Here is a 23580-nt window from a genome sequence, read left to right as displayed (position 1 = left end):
TAGTTTGGTTCAGGTTTTTGATGGGTTTTTTGGTGGGTTGGTTTTTTTTTTTTTTTAATTCTTCAGTGAATAAAAAAAAATTTTAATTTGCATGGTCTTTTATTGCAGATATTTAGAGGTGGAATGGGAAGTCAGGAAAGGTAGCAAAAGAAGCTTTTCCAAAGATGTCATGAAAGGTTCCAACCCAAAAGTGCCACAGCAGAACAACTTCAGTGACTGTGGAGTATACATCCTCCAGTATGTGGAGAGCTTTTTTGAGGTATGTATGTCCTTGAAGCTATTTTTGATTCCTGCAACAATCAAGTATAAGCTGTGAAAATGATTACAACTATAAAAGCCTCCTAGTGTAGCTCAATACTGATCAATGAGATTATGCATTATAAACTAATTTATGCATAAACACACAGAGTAACTTTTTTGAAAATAAACTAATTAACCTTTTTAGTTGCATGTACATAAAATAATTGTAAGCCATGAAATTTTCTGAGAGAATCTAAAGAAAACACATTTAGAGTCTTCCTTTCTGTTGTTCTGCTGTGTACCCTTTAAAATCATCCAGTAAGAACTTGAGATCAAAATCTAAACTAAAAATGCACTACAAAAAGCTTAATAATTTTCCCCTGAGAACTGTGACTGAATAAATTCAGAAATGTGACACAGGTAGGAGATTTATGTTTCTTTTGGGAGTGTTTTTAAATTGTAAGAAAACATGTAAGTGAAATCACTACAGCTGAATGCCAAATCTTGTTTCCATTGAAGGAATTGTTTGAATGCTTACTTACTTGCAAGCTGACTTGGTCTTCAATTTACAGCTCCTTTCCCAAGAGGAGGCATTAGCACCTAGAAGGTCTAGATTGGTAGGAGAAATGATGGTCAAGTGGGATGCTGCCTGCATGGGACAGTAACTCTTTAGAATCCCTGGTGCTTTAGAGCATTGTTCTAAACTGTCCTGCAGCTAACCCTTTCCTGGAAAGGCTGTCAGCTTACCCATTCCTCAGCCCTTCCTCCCTCCATTCATACATTACTCAAGAGCATTAAGGCTTCAGCAGAATGCATTCATGCAAATGGAAGGCAGAAGCTTTGCTTTACTGACGAGCTCCTGAGAGCTTAGAACCATAACCAGGTGCCTCCTGTTTTGTTCACTGGGGGTACGAGGAGCAACCGTGTTTTATTAACCCATTCCTTTTTGGAATGGTTTAATAAAAGTTCCTCGAAGTTTTATTAGCCCATTCTTTTTTTGCAAATTGATTGCTGGATTATGCCAGGCTGAATCCCTTGTCCTGCCTAGTCCAGCAGTGTGCAGCAGCTTTGTTTGCCAGAGAATAGCCACGACACATACATGTGACACAGAGTAAATCACAGGATATTCTCAGAAGTAACTCCAGTGGGGAGAGAGGGAAGAAAACCTGAGCTGGCTGCACAGTACTAGACTGTAGTTAGTCAGCGAACAATTTCAGCTTCGTTGTATTTGGAAAATTGCCCACAGTCTCATTTTGCAGCAGCTCTACAAACTTGGAGGAGTGTGTGGGAGCAGGTGCTCCGCCTGATGTTTGTCAGCGCCAGGGGCCGCCAGGGGCCGCTGCGGGAGGGCAGCGCGGGCTCCCCCGGGAGCCGCTCGCACCCTGGCGCCGCTTGTCTTCCCCGCGCTGAACTGGCTCAGGAAAATGTTGCTCGTGCAACGTTAAGCACTGACTGTTCCTGTGAAGAACGTCGCTAGTTTTTTTCACATACAGCCTTGCTGATCTTACCTCAGTGGTGAATGTAATTCACTCTTAAAGAGCCCTGATGATGTAAACTGGAGAACAGAAAGGAAGGAATTTCTTTGAGACAGCACTGTTCCCCAGATTGTCATTTAGTTGGGGTGGAATTGTTGTACAGTATCACTGGAGTAGAGAATGCTTCATAATAATAATTATTGTAATTATTTGGATGAATGTTACCTAACAAGAAAATAGAATGTAAGTATAATAAGCATTGGTGGTAGGCAGGAGCTTTCCTTTCTGGGGTGAAATCTAAATCTGTCTTGCCTAGTCGGTCATGATTCTAAAGGCTATTTATAAGAAGACAAATGTTTTGGACTCCTGATTAGCTCTACATTTTGATGCTTTAAAAATGTCCTGTATCTTTGCAGTAGTTTTCTCTCTTTTTTTTTTTTTTTTTTTTAATTAGGAGAGTTTTACACATTTATGCAGACAAATGCTTAGTCTAAAAGTTGTAGCAAACACAGTAGATTGTTCAGGCATTCTTATAATCAGAGTGTGATCGGGATGGATTTTAGTCTGTAACATACTGAAGCATGATTGATTTTACCATCATTATACATGTACAAAGCATGGAAATTGTAGAGATTTTGTTCCATGCTCGTGGAATGAAGTGAGGAAGAATGTACTTTTCCTCACTATAGTTTTCTTCTGTCATTGAGGTTATAACTCTTTACTGTAATATCCAAATGACCTTTTTTTCAGAATCCCATTTTGAGTTTTGAGCTACCAATGAACTTAACAGACTGGTTTCCACGCCCAAGAATGAAAACCAAAAGAGAAGAAATACGAAAAATAATCCTGACGCTCCAGGAACAGCAGAACAAGGACAAGAAGGGACAGAAAGACCCAAATTCAATGTTGCAGGAAAAGACAGAACAACTTACCAACAACAACTCAGACTGAATGTTGTATCTGTTGCATGTTAGCTCCACAATCAAAACTGAAACCTACATTTCTGTCTGCCCAAACTAAAGATTTGGCGTGTTCTCTGTTCAAAGTTACTTGGGAATGTTTAATGCCTGTATAAATGTGTGTAATAAAATGGTTTAATTCCCAGAAAGATGTGTATTAAGCGAGTCTGTACATATGTTAATGAGGCCAACTTTTTCAGCATTTGTAATTACTTTTTTTCCACTTGATAGGGAGCTTTTGTTATGTATTTCTGTTAATAGAACTTAAATAGCAACTTCTAAACATAAAGGAAATAAAGAAAATATAGGATAAAATGGTTACCTTTTTCTTTTTCAGTTAAGTTTTAATGTTACATGCTTAAGTAACACCTAGGGAATGATTTAGTAGTGAGGTAATTAATTCATATTTTGACCCTGTTTAGTTGCCCTTTACAAGATTATTCTGCTTGTGCTACAGACAATAATATGGTTGTGTCTCAATGTACCATGGCCTCCAAGGGTGATTCCCATCCTCCCAGTATCTAAGTGTAGGCAGTGTCATAGTTCATAGGACTGCTTCACATTTGGGGGTTTAGAAGATATGCATTGCAATTACAGTTCCACCCTTGCTTTAGTGGGACAGGCTAGGGAAAGGGGGAGAGTGCTCTTTGACCAGAGGTAAACTCTTCAAACAGTATTATAAAAGTGGTTTCAATGAAGTGATCTTGAGTGACTCTATTAAATCATATTTTGTGGATCCCAGTTGTTGTACAGGTGTATTTTGAGACTTTCTTCATTATAAAATTGTATTTTGGTAAGTGTACTTGGAATAGCAGATTGCCCACATTACATTTTCTATGTTACAATTCTGAATGTTACATTCATATGTGCTTTATCTAAGTAATGAACATTTAAAAAGAAAAAAAAGTGTATGATTACTATTTTTTCTAATATCCATGCAAAAAACCAAAATACCAGTGTTCATTGCTTGCTTGTTTGTTCTTGGCTTTATGTAGCATCAGACTAATGTAGGGACTTGCTTGGATATTTCCAGTGTATTTTGATTTTACAACAATCTGAAATGTCATTGTTGCTTAAACTGCAAATATAGCCCTTTATCCCTGTTCTAGAAAGACTTTGTCATTGAAGTGAGGAAAGGAAGAAAGGATTTGTTCAAGGATATATATATTTCCACTTTTCTACTTATACAGGTATCTTTGAAGGGAACCAGAAAGTGTCACTTCCCAGGAAGGAATTTGCAGGAGTAGAGAAGGATCTTCTATCTCTCCTTGCAGATCACATTTTCTCTCCCGATTTTTCTGCTGGAAGTGTCATTTACTATTCCCTTCTCCCAAAGAGAAGCAGCAGAGAGTTCATTAGCTGAACTCTGGGCCCCTTGAGATTTTATTTTTGTACACAACATCAGGTCTTAACTGACTGCTTCATGGCCTTCATGAGTTTTCATTCTCACTAAACCCTGAAAATGCAGCTGCTAATGATGTTACTTCCAGGGCATTCCTGCACAGAGGACTCTCTGTGGCACCCTCTGTTCACAGGGGGTTCTCTCACCAAGGCAGAAGGGGTTGCACATAGAGCAATACAACTGTGGGCTGCTAATCTTTGTACAGATAACTGTGGGATTTAGGGGAGTTGCTCATTCCCTGGTTTCTCTCGCATAAACCCTGGGCCCCATGGAAATTATGTAAGTACCACATACATGTGTTCTGTTAGACATGACTCCTGCAGTTTTGTTGTTGAAAGAATGTGGGGGCAGTTTCCTGGACAACAAATTAAATATGTAATGTGCACACCTCTGAGTTGTTTCCTCCTTCAAGTTTTTATCCAGTGTTCTTGCCACTGGTGGGGAAAAATAGGGATAAAATAGTTCCAGATTGTGGAAATGCAGGGTCTTGTGTATCTGGCTTTAGAGCAACTGACATATTGGAATAGTAGTTTATACAAGAGAGGGAAGGAAAATAATTTCTTCGAAATAGAGGAGAGACAATTGCAGGTAGTATGTATTCCTTCCTAGTCTAGGCTTTCCCAATGGTATGTTTTAATTATATGGAATATATCCACATTTCATCGATAAAGTAGTTTTCCTTTTTCTGATATTTGTGATGCAAGTTCATATTTTGATGCTGTAGAACTGTTTGGTTCTCTTACTGGGAATGGCCTGGTGCTTCTTCCTTTTCCTTTCTCTTTCCTGTCTTCCCCTTCATCCTCCCTCCCTGTTTACCCTTTTTCAAAGCTGTGGAGAAAGTGTTGGATTTACTATCATTCAATGTTAAAGGTCTCAAGATCTCCAGTCCCATACAGCAAGCTAATATACATGTTAAATATAGGAAACTTATTTTTTTAATAAAATGTGATGTTAATAGAAAAAAACCTACAGAATTAAGAATGAGTTATTTAAGACCTTCCTGACTCGCTTTAACAAGCTCCCTACTGCATGTGCTTGTTAAGTGTTATTTATTAACATGATGGTGGGCAATGCTGCAATGTTTTGCAATCTTAAAAAGTTTTACCAGTGTGTTTTCTGAATCAGATTTATTCAGTGGAAGCTAGTAGGGTGGGGACTCGATAAATGTATTTAATAATTACATGACAACACATGCACTCTATGGAAAGTATATGTTGTATATTTCTTTAGAGGATTCAGGCTTACAAGTGCTTTAGGAGTAGCCTGACTGCATTCTGCAGTGTAAGGGATCAGATGGCCACCTAATTAAATGTATCTGTTTGTATTGTTTTTCAGGTTGGGTAGAATAACAGTTAAGAATTCCTATTAAGGTTTTAGATTACTTAGCATAAAAAATGCATGTACTTGTGGTGCACATTTGCAGGATAGCTGCAAAAGCAGAGGAGACATCTAAGTAGTCCCTTGTGACGTTTCTATTTTTCCTGCTGAGAAACTGAGCACACTCTTTAAAAACCAGAGACTTCGAACAGAATTGTTTTTTGAGATTGCACTAAATTCTTGTATTGAAAGAGTCTGACTTGCAAAACATTCAGTAAAAAAGAGTGAAAAATCAAGCAAGCTTTACAGGAAGATGAGCAACCTATGGTGTTGATTTTTATTTTTTTTCACGTCTTGCATAGCAAATGAGTACAGCAGAAAATGTATGATTTTTAATTTCTATTAATATGGTACCTCTGGAAACTGAAATACTAGACTTCTCTTACAAACAAACAGCAGTGATTCCCTTAATTTAGTAATTAATGTTTTTCCCTCTGACTTTTAAATAAAATTTATGTTTGGTCACTGGTTAAAGCTTTACATTGATAACACGACACTTGTATTTTACCATATGAACAGAAGTAGGTATAAAGATGCTTGCTCTTTGCAGTCTTGATTATTGGGAATAGTGAGAGGTACTGGAGGCTGATAAAAGATTTTATTTTTATTTTGGAAAAGCACTTTGTTATAACAGTCTTTCTTCAGTGCTACATACTCAGTACCCCTAAAGAACCTCTGTGCAGTGACCTGAGTTCACAAAGGTACTTCTCTCAGTTTTTTTACTTTTCCCATCTACTTCTGGAAATGAAAGGAAAGCTGATGTTTGAAACAGCTTTGAAACAGTAAGAGTGAGGCAACAGCCATTTTACTTAACTCTCACCACCATATTTTTGAAGTAAATCCATTCTGCTTTACTCAATAATACCTGCTGAAAGATGAGATGAAAGATGTCTGTTTTCTAGGCTCCAGTCTGGTTAAAGGAGGATGTAATCCACAAGGTGATTGTTCTCTCAGTTGTGGTCTCTTGTAGTTTTCTGGCAGCCTTAATTTTGCTTGTTTTTCACAAATTTGCATTTGGAGTTGTGCACCCCTGTGGTTACAAAAGGAAACTGGGTAATGTACACCATTCCTTAGGGATTCCTTATTCAGTTTTGAGAGTAATTGCTAGCCACAACCTAGATTCAAACAGACAGCCTGTTTCTTTACTAGTGTATATTTTCCCATTTGTTTGTTTGTTTTTTCCCTTAGTTTTTTCTTTTTTCCCCTGTGAGATTCATAGTTTATATACCTGGGGGAGAGTAAGGAGTGCTATTTGCAATGCTAGATGCTTAAAAAGATACATAAGCTATGTTCATACATGAATATATATGAACAGAAGATTATCTGGATTTAAAAGTATCCAATTTCTAGTAAATGAGACGGACTTTACTTACTTGCCTTTTTTATTTTTTGTCTTCCCTTCTTTCTTAGCTGTTAATGCTTATTAGTCCTGTAACTCTCTAGAGTTCTTTGGGGTATGACTCTACCCAAACAATCATCAGGTAAGTAATTCACCATTGGTAGGAAAGAAAACCATTGCAATTTTTTAAATAAAAGATTCTTGTATGTCTGCAGCAATAGGGCTGAAAGTACAGTGTAAATAGATGATTTATTTTAATAGAATAGTCAAATCCACATCGTACATCTGTCTATTTGCACAGGGTGATAGTTATAGATGATACTTAAAGTTCCATTTTCAGGACCAGGCTCTCTTACTGTAAGCTGACTGGATAAGGGCAATGGGAACCAGACTAGTTTGACTCAGCTGAGTATTTATTCCCCATAAGCTGTGAGGATCCACTTAGAGGAAAAGCATTGTGCTCTGGCCAGCCTGAGTTTCCTGCTTGCAGAGTCTGTGTAGACTGGCCTAAACATCAGAGATTAGAGCATGTTAGATTTCCTCAGTGGTGTACCTTAGGGAAATTTATCACAAAACTGTGTCTGTTTAGAACTGTATTCTAAATTTAGGAACTTAGTTTACTTTTGCACATATACTGATGTCAACTACATATACTATAACTGAGGATACCAATGTTGTCTCACAGCAGTAGTTTGCAAACTGTTAGCAAACCTCTACCCCATTGTCTTCCAGATGTAACTCTGTAAAACAAGCTCTGTGACAGTGCCTGTTTACCTCAGGCTTCTCCTTCCTAACTTAAATTTTGAAAAACTATCCTGTTTTCCATATTTTTACGTGTATGTTAGAAATGCAGTGGTGACCTGGACAGGGACATTATTATACACTGGACCAAACCTATGACATTAATTATAGGAACTCTCAGGAATTCCTTTGTTTGGAATTTCAAGTTTTTAGGATCATAGAATGGTTTGGGTTGGAAGGCACCTTAAAAATCATCTAGTTCCAACTTGGCTGCTGTGCAAAAGGACACCTCCCTCTAGACCAGCTCAGAGACCCATCCAACCTGGCCTTGATGAATGCACGTTTTTATGTAGCAGATGGACAATAATAATTATTTTAGTTCTAGAGAGCTTCATATTTGCATGTTCAGGCCAGGAAATTTATTTCATACTATACATCAGTAGTATTGCAGATAGTGTGTCAATTCTGTAATACGAAAAAGTCAGACAGGATTACCCCAAAAGAGCACTATTACGAGATGGCACGTTTCTCACAGAAAATGGCACTAAATAGGTCATAAATTGTACTGGAATGCAAACAAATGCAGTATGCTTTTTACTTAAATGCTCCTCAGTCCTGAAACTTAAACTGCTTTGTAAACAATATTGTAATAATATCTCCATGTTACAAAAGGGCATTAAAAGGCCGTGAGAAGTTGCACAGCTTCCTCCCATCCTATAAAACCACTGAGATTTCTAGCCTTCAAACAAAATTTGTATTGCAAATGAATATTTTATGTTCCAGATTCAAGAAGACATTTTTAAGCAAATGTCTGTAACAATATGTTGAATGTGTTTGTATGGACAGCTTATGATGCAACATTTAATTAAAAAGTCATAGAGCTTTTTAAATTGTTTTCCTTTTGTGGAAGTCAGGTCTTTGTTTTGCAAGGACTGTTCTGTGGATGAATTTATTACCTCATTTTTGGTTCTACACCTTACTGTACAGTCTTTTTGTGAGTTTTTCTTTCTGCTGTGTTACTCTCCATCTTTCATACATGGTTAATGAACTTGAATGCCGTATAATTAGCCTGATTTCTAGCTTGCTTTCTCACTTGCATCCCAGTGTCTTGGTTGTCTGTGTAGAGCAGCTAAGTTTGTGGAGTCAGTGGAAGTTCCCTGTTTCCTAGGAACATTGTTGAATTCAAATAATTTCTTGAATTTTTTTTCAGGCCAGTAAGATGCTTGGCGGGTGAACTTGGCTTCGCTCTTATTTTGTCCAGTCAGAGTTGCTCCATATCATTATCTCCATATTGCAAGTTAAGTGCTGGAGTTCAGGGAAAGAGGTTAAAAGCATTTTAGTTTAAGTAAGCTAAACTACTCTAAACTGCTGAAATTCATGCTTCAGCTACTCTCACTTGTGAGCATTGAAAAGTAAGCTTAGAAAGATGCTTGCTGTTTACTTAGCTACTTGAGAGAAACCAGTTTTGTGGTTAGAACTGTTTGCTTAGACTGAAATTCTTTTGACTTGAGATTTATCTGAAGCCAATGTTGAAGAAAGTGTTTAATTCTGTCTTCCAGTTTCTTGCTCTATTCTTTACCGAAGTGAAGTGCTTTTAAATATACTTGTATAGAGCTGTTGTTTGATTGCACTGGGTTTGGAAACTCTGGCAAATCTGACTCTAAACATCTCAAACTGGGCACCTGAAAATAAGGATGTAGCTAATGATTTCTATTTGTAAGTATTAAGCTAATGATAAGTATTTGTAAGTAACTTGCCAAATGGATAATTTTCCTATAGCAATAGGTCATGTGCTCATGTTTGAAAACCATTGCTTAAGATGATTTAAAAAGTGATACTTTTTTTAAAATAGCATTCTCATTAACAATATGAATCATACAGCTCATAGTTGTCTTTACTGTGAAATTTCAAGTTCCCTAAACACTGTTAAGTTCCCCAACAGACTTAGCATCTGTGGCAAGAAGTAGTACCTGAAGAAAGTGTGATCACAGAAGGGGAGTAAATTATGACTCCTTATACAGTCAGAAAATTTTTGGACGCTTTCTATCTTCTTAGTGCTTATGTTTGTCTTACTTAATGTGTGTTTTGTATTGTGCACACTTTGGTTTTTCTGACTTCCATTGTCAGTATGTGATGGTCACTCCTAGAACTAATGCTACAGTTCTCATTTTTGTTTCTCCATAAGCAGTCATAGTGTGTTGTCATTTTCCTGCTTACCTAGATGAAGGCATGTGAGGGGAGAACTTGTTTTGGTGGTTTTTACAGATTTTACCCAAGCATCACTTGCCCCTTGCTGTTTTCTCTCCTTCCAAACCCCTGATGAGATCCCTTGTATACTGGTTCTCCTCCCAGTCTTTCTGGGCTCTTACATCTGTTAATCTTTTACCATGTCTCTAAGTTCTATTCTTCTATCTACACTCTAAATAAAAAAGGCCACTGCTACCTTTTTCCCTCTGTGATCCTGTGTTGCAGACTTCATCAGCAGAGAAGCTGAGGAAGTATGGGCTGGATGAGCAGACAGTGAGATGTATTAAGGGCTGAATATCTGGACCTGGAGGTGTGATCTATGGTACAGTATCTAGCTGGAGGCTGGTAACAAACTGATTAGAGGGAATGGACACAAACTCAAACAGAAAAGGTTTTCTCTGAGCATCAGGAAACACTTTTTTACCCTGAAGGTGACCAAGCACTGGCATGGGTCGCCCCAAGAGGCTGTGGAATCTCCATCCTTGGAGATACTCAGAAGCTGTCTGACATGATCCTGGGCAGCTGGCTCTAAGGGTCTCTGTTTGAGCAGGGGACTGCACCAGGTAACCTCCAGAGGTCCCTTCCAACCCCAGCCACTCTGTTATTCTGTGAGTTTGCTCTCAGTTCGTGCACTTGGTGTGACGAACGTGGCTGATGCTGCAGAGGAAATACCAGGCACTGCTGCTGCAGGAGTGCTGCAGTTCCAGGTGTGCTGTTCTGAGAATGAAGCTACAGGGGTCAAGGCCAGGCCACATCTGATGCTCATCAGAAGTTCACATCTTCACAAAATTTGGTTATCTTTCAAGACTGTTGGCAAAAGGCACAGGTCTGGCATAAAACACAACCTGCTTGCCAAATTTAAAACTATGCTACAAGTCTCTGGGCAACTTTATTAGAAAGTATAAACCACGTTACTGTTCTTTAACTAAGTGAGTAGAAGCATTTTAGCTAGCATTCAATTTGCAGCAAATACCTAATTTGGAAAACTTTAAACTGGGCAGCCAAAGGTTAGTGAAGGTATTATAAGCAACTGAAAGCAAAATGCAGCAGGTTTTGATACCTGCTATTTTTCTGCAATAATTTGAGTAGTGGTGCAATTCCTAGAAATGTTTGCGAACAGATAGGGGGTTCAGATTATTAGCAAATTTAGTAACTGAGTCAGAACTGGGCAATTTGGCAGTCTGTGGGCCAAATAAGCATGCCAGGAGAGAACGCCATGCTACAGTGAGTGTTTAACTTCTCAGTGAAGTTTGCCTTATCTGGCACTTAGTCCTACCACAAGGAGTTGAAGAGCTGGTGGTGGAATTTAAGTGTGGGTGTAAAGCCCAGCTCAAGGGCTGCTCACCACCAGGAAAGCACTCAGGGTGAGGGTTAGATAATCTAGTTATTCTACATATGGGAAGGGTATGGGGAAGCAACTTGAGTCTGTCTGTGCTTTTGGTACCATTCAAGTGCATGTGTAACTGTGCTGCAAATGGATAGAGAGAGCTGAAACAATGTGCTGCTTTGGCAGCCTATTTTTCTGGCAAAAGTGTATTATTCCTTCATACAGTGATCAGGGGTCCCCCAGCAAGCTTGTTAAGTGGTTTGCCCAGATGGATAGCATCAACAGAGTTCACATCTTTGAGAGTGGATTTATTCAACAAGCAATGTAAATGAAACTCTCTCTGTTCTGTATAATAACCCTACAGTGATAAGTGAAGGCTAGACGGGAGGGTGGTGCCTACAAGAGCTTTGCATTCCTACCTTAGTAGCATTAACAATCTTCCTTTTCAGCGTTTTTCTCATGCATATTTTTTTCTTTTCTTGCTTCTTACATCAATATGAAGCTTAGGACCCCTTAGCTGGACCCCTATATTTTGTGAATTAGGTGATTGCCAGACCTCCTCTGGTCCCTGCCCAAAGGTGTGTTAGAATTTCAAGGGGATTACTTATTCCTCTTAATCTCTTCTTTCCCAAAACTAGCTCAAAAACTAAAGCTAAAAATGCCTAAAATGAACAATCTGAAATGGGATGGAAAAAAAGTCTTCAAGGTATGTTTAACAGGCCATAATTGTTCAGGAACACACTATAAGAACAGTGGCTTTTACAGTAAGATTTACAAATTAATTAGTAACCCTACAGAATTCCCTTTGCTAAGAAGTGTGAGAAGCTGTCAGTACCCTGATCTCAGTACTGAATCCACTCTGAAGTTCATTTAACTGCAGGTGAGTAACCCTGCTCCATGAAGGAAGGACAGCCCTATTCCTGACATCTACAGGTCACCTATTTACTGCAGGCTACTTTTGGTTTTCAGCTGAGCCTGTGGTTATTTCATTGGCAGCTGCTGTTCATTGCTGAAAAGGAATTCCATGTAGGTGATCACAGAGTGCATCGAGGGGGAGTGGGGACAGGAAACAAAAATTTTAAAAAGCCAATTCTGTGGTAATTGCTATTGTGTGTCATCTGAGTTGCTTTTCCCGGGTTCTCTTTCCTCCACCAGAGCTCCTCCCTGTCCTCCAGATGATATATCTAAACCAGTGGGGCCCATTCTCCTTTTAAATATGCATGAGAGTGGGCCCATGATATCTTTGCCAAAGAGAAGCTTCAGCAGAAACAAAAGAAAATTCTTTCCCCAGAGACATGGGGTGTGTTCTACCAGGAATGGAATCCATCTGTCTTCAAACACTGGGATGGCTCCAGGAATATCGTCCAGCTACCCTGGGGTACTGTAATCTCATTTTCCTGTCCTCACCATTTGTGTTTATAGAATGGATTCACTCACAAAAGTGAAACAAAAAGCAGTGGACTTCTGAAGGATTGCAAGTTCACAAGTCAGGGATTCCCCTTACCTCCTTTCATGCTATTATTTATGCAAGCCTTGTTCTCTGGAGCTACCCACAATTCAAAATAATCTATTTGTTTAATTGAATTATCCTTTAAGAAGAGGAAATTGAAAAATGGGGCCAGTCCAAGAGACTTACTCTCAGTCAAAAAACAGCTTCAGAAACCAGTCACACATTGCTAGGGGTGAAAATGCAAAACCATCAATCTTCCTAAACTAACATGTTGTCAAAGAAAAAACTACTCATGAATTGAAATGAAACAGGAAGACTTTAAATAGGAACTCTTTCCTTAAAACATAATGTCTAAAATTTTTTGTAACTTGTATGAAGCTGTTGAAATAGAGAAAGCCTGTGGAAAAGTTAGAATATTAAAAAATATGCAGGCATAGTCAAAATAGATGTTTATATAAACTCTGCCAGCAAGAGGGGAAAAAAAAGGATCATTTCACTACTGTCAAAATTGGAGAATTATGTATGTGCACATAACATTAAGTAAAAAGGAGCAGATAAAATAAGACTTACACATTTCTTTCCAGTAAATAATTTACATGATAAGGAAATGAATGGTGCTTATCTAGAGTAAGCCTGCTTGGAAAGAAACCAAAGATTGATCCTGGAAGGAACGTCATCTACTACTGCTAAAATCCCAGCAAATTTTCTTGTTCTTTCTCTGAACATAAGCTGCTCAACCTTGAGCCAAGTTAGAAAGGTTCTTTTGCAAACATATGAACAAGCTATTCTTTATCCAGACAAATAATAGATAAATTGTGCTGGCAGCTTCAGCAGCCACATTTGCAAACCCTGCATGGGTAAGTCCAAAATTGTTCTATAACCAGTGACTTTAGTTTTTATCAGAAACTGACTGTAAAATTATAAAATAATTTTTGGGGAGTATCTAAGTGCTAAATCAGAATACTCAGCTGTTAGGAAATGCCAAGAGTTGCTGCTGGCAGGCTGTGAGGAGTTTTCCCATGACCACTTTACACAGATACAGTGTCGTTACATCACACATGAACACTCAGAGTATGCCAACAAAACAGTGTAAAGCAAATGAACTTCTGGCCTCACATTAAGTCATCAGCTGGGACTTAAGTCAGTGCCCATGGACATTTTTACAGGCAGAACTTTACCCATTACCTGTGATGTGTAAAACAGTTGTAGCTGTGTGGAATCCACAGGGAAAGCTAGCTAATACCAACGTGGTTCAAACATAAGCATTCCACCTGGAGAGATGCATACAGTAAAGGCTTGAAATCAATGTCAAACCAGATTTTTGCATTTAATTTTTCATCATAAAGTGTGGAGAGAGAAACTGAGCAGTCATGATACTACACACTTAAGAACAACCCTCTCAGGAGTGAAACTTTTAATGCAAATATGAGAGCCTTTACCTTTTCCTATTTATATTGAAGAGTCTAAAGTTTGATCCACTGAGTTATACACAAGAATTCACTTTCATTGAAATTTAAGCAGGACATTGTATAATATTATTTGAAATGAAAACACATGTAATATCCTCTCAGGGTTTTCGGAGAAATCACCTGCAGTCCTTTACCTGCCCATCCTTTCAAACTACCATTCATTGAGGCCAGGCTGGGTGGGGCTTTGAGCAACCTGGTCAAGCAGGTGTCCCTGCCCATGGCAGAGGGGCTGGAACTAGATGGTCTGTAAGGTCCCTTCCAACCCAAACCATTCTGTGATTCTGTGAACACAAACCTAAGACCCTCTCAGCTATTTCTGAGAAATCATCCAGGGTCCTTTACCTGCTCATTCTTCTGGACTACCATTTAACAGCTCTGACAAAATATGGTGGTTCCTACAATAACTCATCTTTTTAAAAATACGTGGCAACTTTAATGACAAAAGCTTACATGTCATGTTTATAGTAAACATGACAACCTGGATTCAGGTTAAAATGTTCCATTTTAATATCTGGGTGAATGAAGACACCTTGGACATCTGAAATATACTGTCAGCTCTTTGCGGCAGGGCTACAAGAGGTGCATGTGCACGTCAAACATCAAAATGTCCTGCTGCCTTGTATTGTTGATCTTTCTGCCTTTGGAATGCTTGTGGAATTCCTGGTAGGCCATCCAGAACATGGAGTTTGCGCATTGAAGAAGGTGCTTGTACAGCTCTGGTTCCTCACAAGAGACTCTCTGGCTGTGGTGGGTACAGGGTGAGCCTGCCCCGAGTTGAGCAGTGCTGACACAGCACCTCTGTGAGTTACACTTGGCAGGGCAGGCTCCTCCACTGCTGTTTGCCCTGCCTGGTGCACAGAGGTGTGGGAGGAGCAGGGTGATGCTAAAGGCACTCTGCCCTCCCTCCCAGCCTCAAGCTGCATCTGCTCCTCACACAGCTATTAAACAAAGACTGCTTGGCAGCTCCAACCCATCCGCACTGTTCCTGGTGTTCTGAAAGACTGAAATTACAGAGGTTCATCCAATTTTCCTAGCAATGAAACTGGAAATGCTCCTTACATACAGGCAATGAGTACAGCTTTTTTACAGCAGAACATATTTTGCTTTATTTTTCTCTTTCCGCTTCCCCCCCCCCCCCTTCCTTCTTTGCTTAGGTTGAAGTTTTTGCACTCTGATTTCACTTGTGAGTCTTCCTGTATTTTCCCTGAAGATTCACAGAACAGATGTTGCTGTGTCTTAGGTTATTTTTAAATTTCCCAGGGAGAAAAGAGGGGAGAAAGTAGAGACATGCTTCTTCTGTTGAGGGAGAGGCACATCAGAGGGTAAGATAGTGCTCAGCACTGCTTGGATTGTTTACACTGGAAGTATTTTGTTGATCGTTTCCTGACATTATATCCTGTTTTGCTAACAGAGGTGGTTTTAGCCAGTCACCAAATTTACATTTTTATTTACTTGTCCATTCACTTCTTTTTTTCCCCAGATAACAGTTATCCTTATCTCTCTTTTACAAATAAAAGTAAGGCTGACTGTACAAAGCACTGAAAGGTAATGCCAAAGACAAGCTTCTGTGCTCTAGAAGTTATACAATGTTTTGATTGTCCAAATTGTCAAACATTCTAAATTATGTCAAGTGAAGATGCAACCATCAAATTCACCTTCCCACTTTGCAGGCAAGTGGAATGTTTTAAAGACCAAAACAAGTCCACAGCACATTTCAAGAGTTGTAGGAATGTTAATCCTACAGGACACAGGATTGAACTCCACCCGTGCTCTGCCCAGGATGCAGGATTACTCATGCACCTAATGCACTGCCATTTTCCCTCCATGTGTACATCCACTCTGATCCTTGACAGAACCCCCTGAGTTTCTCTAGGTTCCCCCTAAAGGAGCCCCTGGGATTTCTCTTTATCCTCTAAAAGAGGCCAAGGCATTGTTATGACAATCATATCTACTGGGCAGCTATGGCTTGAAGAAATTGATGTAAATTATTTATGAGCTAGTGGCTGTACACACAATGTCCCTGGTGTTGTCCAAACACTCAAAAAGGATGCCATGAAACACACCTGCCTAAAGAAAGACAGCTAGGGCTGCAAAATTAAGGAAAAACACAAGATTTTTAAGTATTAACTAGTTTGTTTCCCTTTCCAGCAAAAGACTATGAACGCGAACCATCGTGTGGATAGCAAGGAGGGTTTGCACATACAGTCGGGGTCATTGTGCTGCTCTTGAGCTATTGTGGGGAGAGAAGCACGGTGCTGTGGGAAAGCTGACAAACCAGCTGGCGACGCCAGGAATGAATCGTGGTGAAGCCAAGGGACAGGGAGGTGACCCAGAGCTGCGGCACGGGAGGGGTGGCTGTGAGCGGCACCGGCGGTGTGACAGCCTGGCTGGGCATGATGCAACGCCGCCCGGCCGGGCCGCTCTGCCCGAGCCTCAGCAGCGCAGCAGCCGCGCAGTGAAGGGCCGGGCGAGGCACAGGCCAGGGCAATCCCGCAGAGCCCCGGCTGGCCCGGGCTGCCTGGCAGGAGCTCAGGGCACTGGGCTGGGGCGGGCCAAGCTGTCCTGCTGCTCAGCGGATGGGACCATGGCTGTGACACCCGCCAAGGCAGGAGCCTGGGGACACGGCAGGGACAGCACAGGGCCAGGGCGAGCCTGCGAGAGGAGCCGGGCTGAAACAGCCTCTGACTGCCAAGGTTTGTGCAGCAGCAGAGCCGCCACCTGCTCGGCGCCTTTCTTTGTGGGGCGATGGTCAGTGAAGACAAAGCTACCAAAACGACCCTTTATGTAACCGCATCGGTAAAAAATAAAGGAAGAGACCCAACACACACAAATAACCAGGGGCCAGCCCCTCAGCACCACCTCTGTCATGGAGGGCGCGGGCTGCGGGCCCGGTGCGCCCGAGGGGCCCCGCGGGCCCGGCGCGGGGAGAAGGCCGGGCCGGCCTCCCCGGCCGCCACCGCCCCGCCGGCGCTGCCCCCGCCCCCGGCCGGCCCTGTGGCAGTGACGTCCCGGGCCGGGCCGGGCCGTGCCGGGCGGCGGGGGCGGCGCAGAGCAGCGCAGCGGCGGCAGCAGCAGCAGCAGCAGCAGCAGCAGGGCTGGCAGCGAGCGGGGCGCCGAGCGCAGCAGCAGCAGCACCTCCATCAGCAGGTAAGGACGCGGCCTCTCGGCCTCCGCCGCCCCCTCCTACCCGCGGCGGGAGGCGGCGGCCGTCCGGCCCGGCCTTGGCGCTGCCCCTCGGCTGTCCCCGCGCCCCTCTCGCCCGGGCAGGTGCGATCGGGGCAGGCGAGGCAAGGGCCGGGCCCTCGGCGGGGCAGCGCTCCGGCCAGCGCCCCGCGGGACCGACCTGCCGGAGCCGGAGCTTAGAATCCCTCTGGACTGTCCTGGACTTCCTTAAATTGTCATGGAAATTCTTTCCTTTGTGGGCTTGTTTGGGTTTTTTTAGTATCATCCTCTGTGAAATTCCATCCCTGCGGAGTTACAGCTAAGCTTCCCTCTTTGCTTCAGAAACATTTCTATGCTGGTGGGATTGTTCTTGTAAGAGAAAATAACATTTGTGTAGCCTTTACTGGCCGGACACAGTACGACTGGTAGTTCAGTGGAAAAACGCCTTCTGGAGTATTTCTGCTTGAAGTACTTTTGCAGGCTGCGGTTTGGAGAGCAGCGTGTGTCACTGTGATGTACAACTAAAAACCAATACCCCATTCCTGTAACTCTCATCCATTACTGAATAGGAAAGCTTAAAAGAGTTTGTCTCCTTAATGGTTAGAATACAACTTGCAGCGCAGCAAATATACTGCTGGTGCTTGTCTGATACTTGGCTCTCAGGTTCTGAACTAGTAAATACCACCAAGGCCTGTAGGATGGAGGTAGCCGAACTAATAATAGTTGGCCGGTTCTGTAAAAGGATGGTTATTATCTGTTGTTTCAGCGAACGCTGCTGACTGCCAGCCCTGTGTCACAAAGGGGCAGGGAAGCAGTGTATGTCGTGACTTGTGCCCTGTGGTGCTCCCGGAGGGATCAGACCTTTGAGGCCGCCCAGTTCCGCACAGTTCAGTGGGCATCGCCGAGCTGCGGGCGGCCCCTGCACTGCGCTCACAGCGCCCGAGTACAAAGGTTGGCCGCGGGACTGAGCCTTCCTTCTGTTGCAAGTGTGACAGATTAACAGGGTGGAGATGAACTCGTGAGCTAAATGTCATCTGCGCTTTTAAACTTCATTTTTTAGTGGAAAAGAAAAGCCTAACAAAACCAGAAATATTTTAATTTTTAAAATGTTAATTTTGAAAACTTAGAAGTGTAAGCAAATCTCTTGCATTATTTGTTTAAATGCAATAAAGCTTCTAACACACAAGTTAACTTTTAAATGTATGGTTTATAAAATAACTGCAAAATATCTCAGTATTATTGAGGTGGGAGAGTAAATATCAGAATTACCAGAGCACAAGTTCCAAACCCTTGTGATGTTGCTTTTAATAACGTAGAAATTAAGATTTAGCTTGACACTACTTTTAGTGGATGGGTTTTTAATGTGTCTCAGTTAATAAACTATTTAGTGAAGGCACAGTTATGCCTTTGACTGTAAAACTATAAAGCCAGCAATGCAAACATAAAAGCGGTAAACTTTCCTGCGAGGCTGAATAGCTTTCTGAATTAAAACCATGTCAGTATTAGTTAGCAGGAATTCTAAGTTGAACTAATTTCCCCACCCCCATTATTTCTAGTCAGAGGGGGCATTCCTCTATAATCTGCACTAAGTACTGTGTCCTGCAGCCTCCGGCACTGCCATGTGCCTTTGTTTTGATAATGGGTCAGTATTTTGACCCATTAACAATAATGTTCTCATAAGGAAGGTGAAATAGTGCTTCCTTGTGCCTGGTCTGCCAGGGTGGAGAAGGCTTTGTGACCCAGTGTAACCTTTGTATTTCTGTGCTATTTGATAACACTGGTCTGAGGAAATATTTCAGGTTTTAGAAATTTTGACAGTCTTATGAGTGATGTGGCAAAGTTGAGTAGGGGCTAACTTTTTATCAGAACAAAATGTGAAAGCATACGATTAAGCTGGCAGGTTCAAAATGAACAAAAGAGGTGTGTTTTTGGTTTTGTCCCAGTGTGTGGTAAGTTAAGCTTTGGAAATCCTTCTGAAGCATGTGGATATTGAAAGTTTACAGGGACTTGAAAAGCAGCTGGACAAATTCATGGAAGAAAAACCCACTGAGGCTGACTTGTGTGGCGTAGCTGAAGTAGCTCAGGGAGTCACCGAGCTGAGCTCAGAGCTGGGACAATAGACTGGGAAAGTACTGTCAATTATTTATCAAATTTTTATATTAATTTCAGGCATTGACATAGTGGAGACAACAGTCCTGCTGTCTGACCCAGTAGGGCTGCTCTTAGGAAAATTGTTCAACTGAAGTTTTTGAGAACAGCTGAACCAAAGGGACCAGGTACAGAGATAACAACTCTAAGTGATAATTCTCAGGAAATGATTATGAGTCACCATCAAACATCAGTTTAAGTGCTACTGGGGGCAGTTCTGGCACCTTTGTACTTGCTGACATCGATATCTTTGATCAACAGAATTAGCACAAAATATGAAGGAGAGCGAGTAGGGCTTTCAGGCTGTGTTTTTGATGCTTTGCTTTGGAGGACAGAGGTTTCTGGTAAGTTCCAAGGCAGTATTTGAGTACAAGATACTATTTTCAGGAAGAAGATCCCATAATGCAGATGGGTAAAGTCGACTTGGCAGCAGCACCATGGAAGCAGATCTTAGGGTTATGTGGGATCACAAGAAGCACAGGGATGCAGCACTGTTGAAGTTCAGCATTTAGCTTTTCATACTACTGCAGCTTAAGTTAATAGAATAACGTGTCCAGTTTTGGCCACAGCCTGTTAAGAAAGATAAATTCAAATGTGTCCATCTACCAGGAATGGTCACCGCAGCTTAGGGAGGTTTTGGCAAACAGATCTGCAAAGAATATGTGTGTTTGGAAAGTGTGTTCCACAAAGCTAGACAAGCTCATTTCCAGCAGAAAGAGATGAGATGAGGGAACAAGAAGATGCTAGAGTATTAAAATTAGTGAGAAGTGGTTTGTGTTCCTCTGTCAGTGACTGTATCAAAAAAGATGAAACTAGTTTGCGCCAAAGACTTGATGAAGTTCCTAAAATCTGTTATGCCTTAGGGAAAACTGAAAGAAAGTAAGGTTGTGCAATCTCATTTCTGCAAAGGTTTTTGAAAGTCAAATAGTATTTGTGTTAAGGATATATTAAAAACACTCCTCAAAATTGTTTTACTTGTTCACATGCAGGGGCTTGAGTCTGAGGATTTCTTCAGGTGCCGTCTGTATTTGGGCTTGAGTTTATATGGAAAAAAGTAATTTCAGTCCTCAAAAGATGAACAGTTTCTCTGATAAAGTCCTATAATCTTTCAGTTGCTGGTCATCTCATGTTACAGCTTAAGGCATTTGGTTTTAAAATAATTAGTGTTGAGGCAAACTACTGCATTTGACAGCAAAATGTTGTGGTTTAGGAGCATAGCCTGTAATACTGTAGGAAATGTAGGTGTACAACCATACTGTGATTTAAACCAGGAAAATCAGAGGGATAAAACCTGAGGTATTCATCATCTACTCTAGAATATACTGAGTGTGGCATCATAACTTGTGTCCTAGTGTTACAGCATGTTTGGTCTGAAACACTTTCAAAAAGGACTTTCAAAATACCTAACTTAAAAAATAATTGCCATTTATCATATGTCTCTCATTTTGTATCCACTTTTTAAAGTATGAGAAGACATTTTCACATGGCAACATTTTAACATAGCTTGCTATCTAAGTTTCTACTTTGTTATTTCTTGGAATAACTGTTGTAGGTTTGTACTAAATACTAGTGACAGTGACTTGTGTTTCTAAAGTATTGATAATACTATATCAATATAAAGAACACAGAAAATTGTAGTTTTTGAACTGATGGCCGGGGATGAATCTTCCCCCCCCGAAAAACCCAACAAAACCAGCAGTTTTGCAAAGCTGAATGAGAAGCATCAGCAGTCTTCATAGATTTTACTAAGGCTCTGATGTCAAGAAAAGGATAGATAAATCCATGGGCACTTTAATCTCTGGTAGACTGATTTCTGTAAGTAATGACCATATAAATTCAATATATGTATTTTACTGGGGAAAGAATGCTAAAGCTGTCTTTTGTTAAGTAACCATCTTAGACTACCTATTCAAAAATCTGATTTAGCCAAAGCAAGTTCTTGTTTTGTTGTTGTTGTTGAGCTGTGTGCAGAAGCAGAGCAGAGGGTGATGAGGCTGGGGAGGGCTGGGTCTCTTAGGCCACTGTGCCATGGTGCTGCAGCTCCAAGGCAAAGCCTGTTGCCATCTGTGGACAGCATAGCCTGGCCTTGAAAGGTGCTTTGGGACTCCCTGGTGCACCTACACATCTTTACTTCTTCCTGCTGCCAAGGGAGCTGCAGCCAGGTATGTTTAACCTGCCGGCTACTGTTCCTGTAGGCACGTGTAAGCTCTGCGAGCTGAACCGCAGCTCTGTCAGCAGCAGGGCACGCGTGAACGCTTGGTTAAGTGTGAGCTGGTATCTGGCTGCTGTGGCTGTGCTGCCAGTCATACCCAGGCACTGTGTCACTCCTGAAGCACTTCTGTCAAGCCAAAGGACCTTCCTTGTACTGTGAGTGCTTCTTCTTCCTCTGCAAGTGTGTGCATAAAGGGCAGTTTCTGCTTGCTCCAGGGAACGAGAGCTGGATGAGGCATCTGGAATTAAACTTCACTTTCTGTGTGCACAGCTTGCAGCACTGCTGCTGTGCAGAATGTGGCCAGTCTCCAAACTGGGATCGGGTCCTGGCAGTGCCAAACAGAGGTGCCATGAGCACTACCAGAACTGGAGTGGCCACATCCATATGTGCATCTTTTAGGGCTTGATCTACTCTCAGAGAAATTAAAGAGAAATTCTCAGTCTTGAGCTGAAAATCTGAATGAACCCTGGTTTTGTAAATGTTCAACAGATGGCCTTATTTATCATAAAAGAATTCTTTTCTTTTTTTTTTAAGCAACTCTTTTAAGAGATGCTGAATTCATTTTGCAAAGGTAGTTACACAGACAAACTAAGAGTATTATTTACATAGTGGATAATTGTTTCACAAGCAAATTTGTTTTCCTTGTAATTAACAAGACTTAGTGGAGAGATTTGAAATTCGTGGAGGAAAAAAAAAGAGAAATAGAGTATTTACCAAAGCCAGTTGTTCACAAAAATCTCTTCAATATTAGCAAGATCTCTGTCTGTATTTCAGAAAAATATCAGCAACCTTCTGAATTATATCTAAATATTTCTATGGATCCTTCAGGCCTGAGCTGAAGAAGCCACAGAAATATCATTGCTTTTTACATTTTGAGCAAGTTCAGATTTGTATGGTCCAGAGCTCTGTCCCTCTCCTCTGCTATATTGTCTTTGTTGCCATGCACTCAGCAAGGTTTTGATCATGTCGGGTGCATTCTCAGAGTTCCAGATCCAAAGGAGCCCAGCTGTAAGGCGATACTGTAGTAGCCATGTTTAGGCAGAGGCTGTCTGTGGGAGGACGGCATGTCATTCTCCAGTCCCTAGGTGTGCTCTGTGCAGAGGTCATGCCTGTGGTGAGCTGATGGCACCTTTCCAAGTTCACACCTGTGCTTTGCTCTTTCCTGCTTTCTTCAACTTCAGTCCACCACAGCTGCTCTGCAGTGAGGGGATTGACAGCAATAAAACCCTTTCACCAAGTCCTCTGTGCCAAGGAGAGACAGTGTTGCTGTGTCTCCTTTTGCTTTGTCGGGGTGAGCGCTGTGTGCAGGCACACCAAACCTGCTTATCGTGGCGCTCTGCTTGTTTGAGGGGAGGCACTGGAGAGTTTTAGGGGAGGGTGCTCTGTAGCTGCTCATCCAATTCAAAGTTTAGCTGTGTGCAGTAATATTTTGTGATGTTGACCTTGCTTATGTACTGTAAGGTTTCCAGGACAGGCAGCAGAGCATTCAGGAATGAAGAATCTGACAAGCATTTTTGATGACTTCAATTTTAACAATTCTGTTGGGTTGCAGTTTTGTAAGCAGTTGGGCTGAGGGAATTGACTGCTGGACCCTGAAAGGAGAAATGGCTGCATCTTCTTGCCCTTCCCAGCAGTGTGCATGGTCATGGGGCTCCTTCACATCCCAGTGCAAATGGCTGGCTCTGCAGAAAGCACCAAATGCCATCACCTTTCTCTTTTCCAAATCTGTGAAAATCCATATCCATATTTCCATTTCTCTCTGCAGAGGTAGAGCAGCAGAGAGGAGGGGAGGCAGACGAGGTGTGATAAGTCATTGTCATTCAGCTCACCCTCTCTCAGGAAACCACAACCTATTTTGCAGTCTCAGACCTGTGTAACCTGCCTTGCCTCTACCAAAAGTTACACAAATGCCTCCAAAGCCCTTTGCAGAGAGAAAAGAGTATACACAGGGAAATTTAATAGAATCATACAACTACAGAAGGGCCTGGGTCGGAAAAGACCCTAAAGATGATCTAGTTCCAACACCCTGCTG

General features: G+C 41.5%; 2 protein-coding genes across 5 annotated transcripts in view; both read left to right on the top strand.

Moving 5' to 3' along the window:
* The window catches only part of SENP6 (SUMO specific peptidase 6), a 71972-nt gene extending 67509 nt beyond the window's left edge, over positions 1-4463 (top strand). The window contains exons 24-25 of the mRNA XM_054279377.1: positions 109-259; positions 2466-4463. Coding sequence (XP_054135352.1) covers positions 109-259; positions 2466-2666 — 352 coding nt within the window. The 3' untranslated portion in view covers positions 2667-4463. The remainder of the gene's footprint in view (positions 1-108; positions 260-2465) is intronic.
* A 12637-nt stretch (positions 4464-17100) lies between these two features.
* MYO6 (myosin VI) overlaps positions 17101-23580 on the top strand; it is a 101149-nt gene continuing 94669 nt past the window's right edge. For all 4 annotated transcript variants that reach the window (XR_008483196.1, XM_054279608.1, XM_054279610.1 and 1 more), the window contains exon 1: positions 17101-17173. The gene's annotated coding sequence lies outside the window, so the exon portion shown is untranslated. The remainder of the gene's footprint in view (positions 17174-23580) is intronic.

This window comes from Melozone crissalis, unplaced genomic scaffold (genome assembly GCF_028551555.1).
Source record: "Melozone crissalis strain CALT ecotype California unplaced genomic scaffold, PUWL_Pcris_2 ptg000027l_1, whole genome shotgun sequence".
Lineage (NCBI taxonomy): Eukaryota > Metazoa > Chordata > Aves > Passeriformes > Passerellidae > Melozone > Melozone crissalis.
This window is presented reverse-complemented; position numbering and strand designations above follow the sequence as displayed.